A 9,525-nucleotide genomic window follows, 5' to 3' on the forward strand; every position below is an offset into this window, starting at 1 on the left:
CACTGGTAAGGACCCACAGACTGGGTTCCAGATACACTGGCAAAGGTACAGACTGATTTGCAGATGCATAGGTAAGGGCCCACAGACTGGATACCAGACGCACTGGTAAGGGAGCACAAACTGGGTTCCAGATGCACAGCCTGGGTCCCAGATGCACTGGTGACTTAAAGAACTTCTAGGCTGCTGACTCAGCAGCTATTAGACGATGTGTTAGTTGATTAATAAAGCTCATTTATGTCCATTATACCCTGGGACAGGTTTGCCCACAGTGCAGAAGGAAAGGTAAGTTTGTTTTAATTCAACATGCAGATAAAATAACTAGTCCTCATAAATCAAGCAAGTAGGCTGGTTTTGCCGGATTCCCCAGCGAAGAGAAATAAATGCTTGGTGGTTTTTCGTAATTGCCCACCTGCCCTCGAGCACTGTTCCCACTAACTCACATGAAAGGAGAATCCCCCGAGGGGGCGTATTTCCCCGGGGAGAAAAGCAAGCTACAGGGTAGAAGAACGAGGGAGAAGCTTCTTTTGTGTCAAGTCAGGCTGGGAATGAGAATGTGGGCTTGCCACACTGCAAATTGCACCCTTCATGGGGACGCCCGTGTTCCAAAGGCCTCTTTCAACTAACACGTCTTCAGCCCAGCATTTGTCAAATGTCTCCTTTTGTTAACTTGTTGACAAGAGTGAACTTGTCAGCTTTTAAAATGGCTGCGGTCGCTGTGTGCACGCCTAAATGGAAATGTGGGAAGTGCGAGCTACTCCCTTTCACAGTAGATCTTGTCAAGCGCTCAGACTTCAGCCGGGCTGCTCCTTCAACAGGAAAAAAAAAAATCTACCTCTGGAAAGGTAACAAGCAGTGATGGGTCCATCAAATTTCTACAGACATCAAAGAAGTCAAATAGAAATAAGTAGGTGAATAGGTACCATCCCCAAAAGAGTTCAAAGGTGATGTGTGCTTTAGTAACGGAATGAAAATGCTACTGCGTTTAAATGTGTTCCCTAACTCCAGACTCAGCCACTTATTTTATATTAACAGGGGCACAAGACATAACGGGTAACACAATCACAACAGTCAGTATCTTCCCCTTGAAGCAAGAAGACAGGTGGACACAGAGCAGTCTCCACCTGAGAAATGGCTACGACCAATGAACACCCAGAGTGTATGTATCCTTCAGAGCATCTCTGAAGAGGCATATGGCGGGGCTGGTGAGATGGCGCATAGGATGGATCACTGGGTAGAGGGGCCTGTACACATGTCTGATAACTGGAATTAAACTCCTGGAGACTACAATAGGAGAGGACCCATTCCTTACAATTGTCCTCTGACCGCTACATGTATGTCATAAACACACACACACAGTGAAAAACAAATCAACATCCTAGCTGCCAACACCTATTGCTCTTCTTTCTGCTTCACTAAGCTCCTCTTTGAATCAAGTGAAATCATCTCCAAAAACCTAGGGTTTCATTTCTGCCCAATCACCAATTCTCTGTCGATTTTGAGCATCCACGTTTTTCCCTGTAGGCCATCAGAGCCTGTAAACCAGATGAGCCAGCCTTGTGCTTGTCACATCCCTGCATCCAGGACATCTTGGGGATGTGCTTAAAAGTGCCAAAGGCACCGGGGAAAATTTTTCAATCACCAGCATGAAAAGAAAATTTTCTGGAATGTTCCCTAATTCTTTCCTGCTTCTACCTAGGTAAAGGATGAATTGGATAGGGGGAAAGTGGGGGAGGAATTTATCCTCAAATTTCAAAATTTCAAATGCCGAAATCAAACTGTGTTTGCATAGGTGTACATGTATCTTTAATATGTGGCCATATATTAATATAAGTACATTATATTATGCACATTATATTATGTGTATGTACATTAAGTGTTTTTAAATAGAGGAGATATGATATATCAGCTAAAGTAAAAGATATAAAGAAACAAAGAAGTAATTATTAGAAATTATAAGGATGGCTGGGGAGCAATGATAGTTGGCAAAGTGCTTTCTGGTTAGCATGAGGCTGAGGTAGATTCCCAACTATCATTGCTCTACCCACCCACACACAAAAGAAAACTTCAGGTTCTTTGAGAACCTAAGACTTAGGCACTGGACATGGAAGTTGCCTTTACAAAAGTAACGAGAGCCATGAATAAAGAGCCACATGGTCTCCTGTCAAACTTGAAAAGGTAGTTTTAGATTTTTTAATTTTTAGAACTAGAGTACTATTGTTTCTGATAGAAGGACACTATGCAATGCTGCTTTGGCGGTAATGGAATGGAGGTGGGCGCTAATTACCACGAGGGTGCGTCTGTCTGTCCATGTCCTTGCAGAGGCCCCCAGGCTGCAAACAGTCCTGCATGTTAACATGTGAGGACAAGTGATGGAGAACAGTGCTGGACACGCAAGCGCTTTATGACTATGACCTGAGTCTGTGTCTTAACTGCATAATGATCCATATTTTAGCCCAGCCTATCTTATAAATGATGCTAGTTATGATGAGAGAACATGGTTTAAAAAGCTGAGAGAAAGAAAGCCATCAACATTCACTTCTGTCCCAAGGAGGTGGGAAGAGGTCACAGTGCACCCTGCCCTTCAGTGCTGAACAGAGTAGTGGATGGTCCCCTAAAAAAGAGACATGGTCTTTGCACGCTTCCTTACACTTCTCAGCGTTGATTTAACTCTACCGAAGGTGATCCACTTTGCCACAGTTAATCTAACACACAAGATAGGTTTATAATACACAGACTGCTTCGTTACACCAACCCTCAAGGCGAGGATGCTAATAACGGAGGAGGTGAGAATATAAACAACAGGGCTGAGGAGAGGCTGTTCAACAGGCAAGGTGCCTGCCAGGCAAGCACGTCAGATCCTCAGAACTCACATAAAACCGGACACAGACACCACAGCACTCACTAGTGCTCCCATGGTGACATGTGGGATAGAAAAGGAGAATTGCTAAGCTTGCAGGTAGGTTTGAATGGCATACACAGCACTGAGATCCCATCTTAAACAAGGTGGAAAGCAAGGGCTGACATCCAAAGTCATCCTTGACACCCATGTGCACACTGTAGTACCTGCGCACTACCCCCGAACACACAGGTAAACACACATACATATACAGGTGTGTACATACACACACATGTATATGTTACTGATTAAAATCATCATTATTCGTCTTCAAATAACTAATGAACTAAGTAAACAAGATACCCCTTCTTCATCCAGAATCCTAACTAGGACTGAATCAATTGAATCCATTGATAAGATGTATAATGATGATTAATTGCCTAATAATGACTCCGAGGTACCATAAACCCCAGGAACTCACAAATTAATCTTTATAAATGAAATTCAACTTAGTAGTGCTTTCATACACAATGAATTCTAATCTCCCATAAATTATAAATTAGTTTAGACTCAATCAAAAGTAGTTAATTGGAATAAAAAGCAATGCTTCCTCTACTTCTGAATTAATAGAGGCTGGTCTGGGCACTTTTCTGCATATTACCACATTAAAAAAGTTCCATAGCCTTGCATTTGATAACAAAAAATTATCAGCTGTGAGCCAGAAAAAAAAAAACATGATGCCAATAATTACCAAGAAGCACAAAATAATCTGTTAAATTGCAATTATATTTTCACACATTTTCATTAACTAAACAACTTCTAAGGCTGAGCTATATTTGCATTTTTGAAAATCTGGAATCTATAATGACCGTACATACCTGTTCAGTCCATATACAATAATGAACCGTACATGTACATTATTCTGAGGGCTTGCCTCATGAATGTCTCAGCATTATCTAAAAGGTATGCTGTAGTTGCTTTACCTACAAGGAGGTGCTGCCATATTGTCAGCTTCTATGTAAATTCTGCCTTCCTGTGCCATTCTGCCACTGAGCTACGTTCCCAAAGCTTCAGAGTATTTCCTTTTCTCCTCAGCATAGTCTTCTCTACAGCACCCCTGCTGGAAGACTGCAGAATGACAGCTGGCCATTTACAGAGACTGCCTCTGTCCTGTCACCTGATCCAGACCCACTGGCCCAGTACAGCCTTGACGTTTTCAGTTGGGAGTGGGGGTAAGGCTTTTTCTATTCTCAAAAAGAAACCAAGAGACTCTTGAGGGAGCACATCCTTTATTGATATTCTTGCTTTGCTCTAGCAGTCAGGATGCTAAATTAGAGCTGAAAATAGAAGCAGATTAAAATACAACTGGATTTTTCTCAAGTCTCCCTGAAGACGGTTAAAACTACACTAGCCTTCTGCATTAGGAATCAGGTAAGCATAGAGATAAATGAACATCTTAGGGTGTAGGAGCTAGGGGGAGATCGAAAAACGACAGAAGGCAGCACTAGTAGGCGGGAGGTGGGAAGATACCCATGAACCCTGAAACACGAGGAAGAGAGAAGTGGGAATCATCAGTTATTGTGGGAGGGGCTTCCCATGGTCCCCCTTAACCGTAAGGGGACATGAGATATGGTGTAGTCATGACCTAAAACTCGCTGGTTCTTCTTTCTCTTCCCTTCTCATCTTCTGTCTGTCCTGTTTCCACTGGAGCTCATTATCCCACTAGAGTAAAACCTTCTGCACAATGGAATGGCTGGCCTGGTATTCTCTACAGATTTATAAATAAAGGCTAAACAAGGTTTTTCACAACATGTAACTCTCCTACACAGAACAGTAAAGGGCACTCTGATCTTAACATGTCTGGTTACGTTCCTGGAGTACAATGCATATTTAACCAATTTAATACCTTAAAATTTCTCTAAACAGAACTGGCAAAAATGCCCTTGAACATGTCAAGTAAAAATACTGTACATCTATCAAAGACAATTTACCACCTGGAGTTTTCAGTAAAACATTTAGCAATGCTATGTGCTTACTACCAACACACAGAGAAAAAAATGCCAAGATGTTTTTTAAAAACACATTTAAATATATTTAAAATATTAATTTAAAAATCAGTTTGAAGTTTAAGAAAAGCATAGTTTACTTACTACTTGTAGGTCTCAGAACGGATATATTCAAAAACATGGGAAACACCAAGCTGGAACTGATCAGCAATTGGGGTGACCCAGGGGTTGTTCTCTGCTTTGAAGACCTGCTTCTGACCAGTTAGATCCAAGTTGCCTGAAAAGATGGAGAGAAGGAAAAGGAAGCTGAAGGTTCTGTCATCCAACAGGGTAAGCATGAAGAAATCCTTAAGTACACTTAAGTCATTTTTACTTTATTTTTTAAAGCTCTTAGCCCAAATCTTACTGGTACACATAAGCAGTGTTGATGATGATACCCTGATTCGAGAAACTGATACCAAATGGAGGGAGGGAGGAAGGAAGAAGGGAGGGAGGAAGGGAGGCAGGGAGGAAGGGAGAGAGGAAGAGAGAAAGGGAGGGAGGGAGGGAAGAAGGAAGGAAGGAAGGAAGGAAGGAAGGAAGGAAGGAAGGAAGGAAGGAAGGAAAGTACAGAGGGAGGAGAGGAGGGGAGGGGAAGAGAAGAAACAGAGAGGTTCACAAGCACCAACTTAAGAAGATGCTTTGTCCAGTACAGCATGCCTTATTTTGCTAGGTTTTTCTATAGAGACTAAAAGTCTTATTCAAGACTGAAAGAGGGACTGGAGAGATGGCTCAGCAGTTAGGACAGTACACTGCTCTTGCACAGGGCCCAGGTTTGGTTCCCCACACCCACATAAAATGGCTCACAATCTCCTTTAACTCCGGTTCCAGGGCAATCCAGAACCTCTGCCTTCATAGCCATGGACAGATTCACCCATGGACATACTCACCCATGCATATAACTAAAATCAAAGTTATTCTCTAAAACAAAAGATTGAAAGAAGAGATAACATTGAAACCTCCTGGTGATGCTTGTGTGTATTGGCCTTTCATTTGTATTTTATAAATAAAGCTTGCCTGAGGATCAGAAAAGTAAAACAGTCACACTGGCCAGCCTTATAGACCAGGCAGTGGTGACACACATCGTTAATCCCAGTAGACACACTAGCTTGCCATAGAAAGCAGGTGGTAGTATACACGCCTTTAATCCCAACACTAGAGAGGATTATAAAATGGGAGGAGACAGTTCTCACTCAGTGTCTCATTCTGAGATTCTTAAATGTAGGATCGCCATTTTGGACTGAGGTTGAGGTAAGAGCCAGTGGCTGGCTGTTTTGCTTCTCTGACCTTCAGGTTGAATCCCAATTTCTGTCTCTGGGTTTTTATTCATGGTGCTACACTAGTGTTAGTGGATCTAAGGCAAATCAGATCGCCAGAATGTTCTTCATCAAGCACAAAACCAAGTGAGGTGATAGGAGGGCATTCCATTGCTGTGTTACCCTGTATCTAGCCCTCAAGAATGATGAGCACCTGGAAAACCAGTCCTAAGTGAGTCTCATTAACACGGTGATGATGCAGGCTAACACTTGTATCGCTCTAATCAGCTTACAAATTACCTTAGGAAATTACTCCCTCGTTTAGTTTTCAAGCAATCTCCGAGCTCAGTTACTAACATCACTTTATAGGTGAAGAAATGGACATCCGGGGTGAATGAACTAATGTGCCCCAGATCAGAAAATGTCAGCACGGGAATCTGAATCTGGTTCCAAACCTTGTTTTCTTGCCATGGCCAAAACAATCTATCTGCGTGTCCATCTAGATCAATAATGTGTGTTAATGAAGCATTGAAGCCAGGAAGTTCCATCCCACCATGGATCACCTACTCATGATCAATTGAATCTTCCTGCCCCAACTTTTGGACTCCTCAAAAATAGAAAAGGAACCATGAAGGTACTTCCTTCTACCTGTCAGTCAACAGAAGACAAGATCAAAGACAGAGTACTTCTACAGCAGGAATGGATATGGCTTCACCTGGAGAGTCCCCACAGCCTTTTCCTGAGAGGTCCAATTTCAGTCTTCTGTTCTGCAGCCAAGGGCTGTTTGAACAGAGACTCTCAGCAATTACCCTTCTCAAGACATGCCAAGTGACATGGCTGTCCTGTTCGGATGCGTTACTGGCATTTTCCCAGAACTGATGGTAAGGACAATAAAAATATATTCTTGAGATGCAAGTAGACCAACACAAACAATTTTCCCATTCCTCTGAGCTCTGGGAATGAAGGACTAAACAATAAAAAATTATTTTCTTTTATGATATGTAGTGTATGCATGTGTGTGTGCGCGTGGTGTGTGTGTTTGTGTGCGCACGTGAGTGTAAGCACATGCATGTAGTCTAGGAACAAATGTTGGGTGTCTTCCTCACCTGCCACCCTGCTTTTCTCAGAGTATCTCTCAATAAACCTGGAGGTTACTGAAATAGACTGGCCAGCAAGCCCCATGATCCTCCTGTCTTGCCCAGTGTCAGGATTATAAGAATGCACCATTGTACCCATGCCTAGCTTTTCACACAGCGTTGGGAATTTGAGTTGAGATTCTCATGCCTACAGGGCATATACTTTACTGACTATGCCATCTCTCCAGCTCCAAAAATTTTTGCTACAAAGTGGTTAAACTTGTTTCTTCTTAAAACAACTTTGATGCTTTCCCTTTTGTTATAAAAACTGAAAAAAACAGAGAAAGAAAAATATTAATGAAAAAAGAGGCCATGATATTAAAGGATGAAAGCTGTGTCGGAGGATTTGGAAGTAGGAAAGGGAAGGGAGAAACATTATAATTGTGTTATAATCTCAAAAATAAAAAAATAAATTTCTACAAGCCTACAATAACTTTTAGAGAAGACATATTACTATATATTATTAGAGAAGTAATTAATCACATCTTTCCAAAGAAACTGATTTTGCTGATATAAAGTACAAAAACAAGCAGATACATTGCTCTCCAAGATTATCAATACTGTCAATTTCCTCATCTTAATGATTAAACATTGGTCAGCTATTATATCACTCGGAAAATTAATGAGCTTGATTCTCCAAATCATTTCGTGTACTTTGGGAGAGGGAGTGCTATTGTGGTTCCTAAGAGGGAGACTAATCACTCATTTGCATTTTCCTGTAGCTCTGATTTCTTCTTATGATCTAGGTTTTCAATTCCTAAGTCATCTCTTTCATACCACTCTGTCACTAATGCTTGACCTTCAGAGTCCCCTTATCCTAAAGAGGATGATGACAGAAATATCAAAAGGTAAGTCCATATTTCTTATATGTTGTATCTTTCATGAACAATATACACTCTATACCCTGTCCTTAGGACGCACGACCACCTGAGCAAGGTCCCTTGTACTACGTATTAGTCACTACAGGAACAATTCAATAAAAAGCTGAAGTGAACAAACCCCTCTAACACACCCACCTGACATGTCACTGAAGCTGACATATTGTCATCTTCCTTCATCTAAGTTCTTCCTACCCACTTAGCCTTGTCAACAATGAATCAAAGAAAGATCACTGGGACAAGGTGTAAATACTACAGATTGATGGAATTAGGACACAAACTGACTTCTAAACAAAAGGGATTCCCCCAATAGGAGGAAATTCGGTGGGAACTCTCTTCCCTTTCTGACCCTCACGCTGGTTACCCTGCTGAGAAGTATAGCTGAATTTCACTTGGTATAGTTCTAATCTGCAGACCAAGCATCCAGGGCATTGCATCATTTGCCCACTACCATGAACTAAGGCTGTAGCAATGGCTTCCTCCGAGTGTGTGGTTTAGACAGGGACCACAGGAATATGAGGTTTTCATCACTTCACAAAGAGGAGCAGGGACTTACTTCCAAAGGCAAGCTGTGTTGAGGCACAAAGGATTTCTGGCTGTGCTATATTTCCAGGGCCTTGGGTCAGTAAGAGTGCATGGGTCATGGCAGAGACCAGGGAAGATGCCATGGACCAGCATCGGTTAATTCAAAGTTCAAATTTGATTGACACAGACAGTTAGGAAAGGGGACTGGCTTCTTTTTCTGGACTATATCACGAGCTCCTTTCTGCTGCGTACTAAGGCTTGCCCCAGTAACCTGAAAACACAGGACAAGATGGCATGGTGGTTCACATCAATAATGCTAGGGGAAGAAACTGAGACAGGATGGTCTGAGTTCTAGGCTAGCCTGGCCTATACAGACTCTGTCTCAAAAAAATAAGTATGAGGCAGTCGCGGCGCCGGTGGAGCAGCGACACAGCGCTGAAATCAAAATTAGGCTCTGGGGGACCGGTGGTGACAGAAGCAAGCGGCGGCGGGGACCAGCGTGGAGGCAGAGGCAAGCGGCGGGGTCCAGAGGGGTCCGGTGAGGCTGCAGCGGGGACCGGCACAGCTGGCACGAGGCGGGGAAGGGCACGCAAAAAGGAGAGCAGACATCCCACTGCGGTTGGATCAAAGAGGTAGGCCCCTTGTTGGCAAGGTCACTGGCAAACGGGGAGTCTGGTCCTGAACCTGAAGTCCTTTGGAAGAGTGAGAGGGTTCTTGGCCTGTGGCAGGAACCAGGAAACAGAGCGAGGTCAATTGGTAGGCGCAACTCTTGGCCAGTAGGGAAACCTGATCCAGTCTTAGAAGACCCATTGGATAGGATCGATAGGAGGAGATGGGCAGGCGCCAAGG

At 42.9% G+C, this 9,525-nt stretch overlaps 1 protein-coding gene across 2 annotated transcripts in view; it reads right to left on the minus strand.

Annotated features, from left to right (window-relative positions):
* The window catches only part of Rsu1 (Ras suppressor protein 1), a 177,293-nt gene that overhangs the window by 77,594 nt on the left and 90,174 nt on the right, over positions 1 to 9,525 (minus strand). For both annotated transcript variants that reach the window (XM_026783146.1, XM_005354629.3), the window contains one exon: positions 4,987 to 5,119. In XM_026783146.1, coding sequence (XP_026638947.1) covers positions 4,987 to 5,119 — 133 coding nt within the window. The remainder of the gene's footprint in view (positions 1 to 4,986; positions 5,120 to 9,525) is intronic.

The sequence above is a fragment of the Microtus ochrogaster genome, chromosome 16, assembly GCF_000317375.1.
Source record: "Microtus ochrogaster isolate Prairie Vole_2 chromosome 16, MicOch1.0, whole genome shotgun sequence".
Lineage (NCBI taxonomy): Eukaryota > Metazoa > Chordata > Mammalia > Rodentia > Cricetidae > Microtus > Microtus ochrogaster.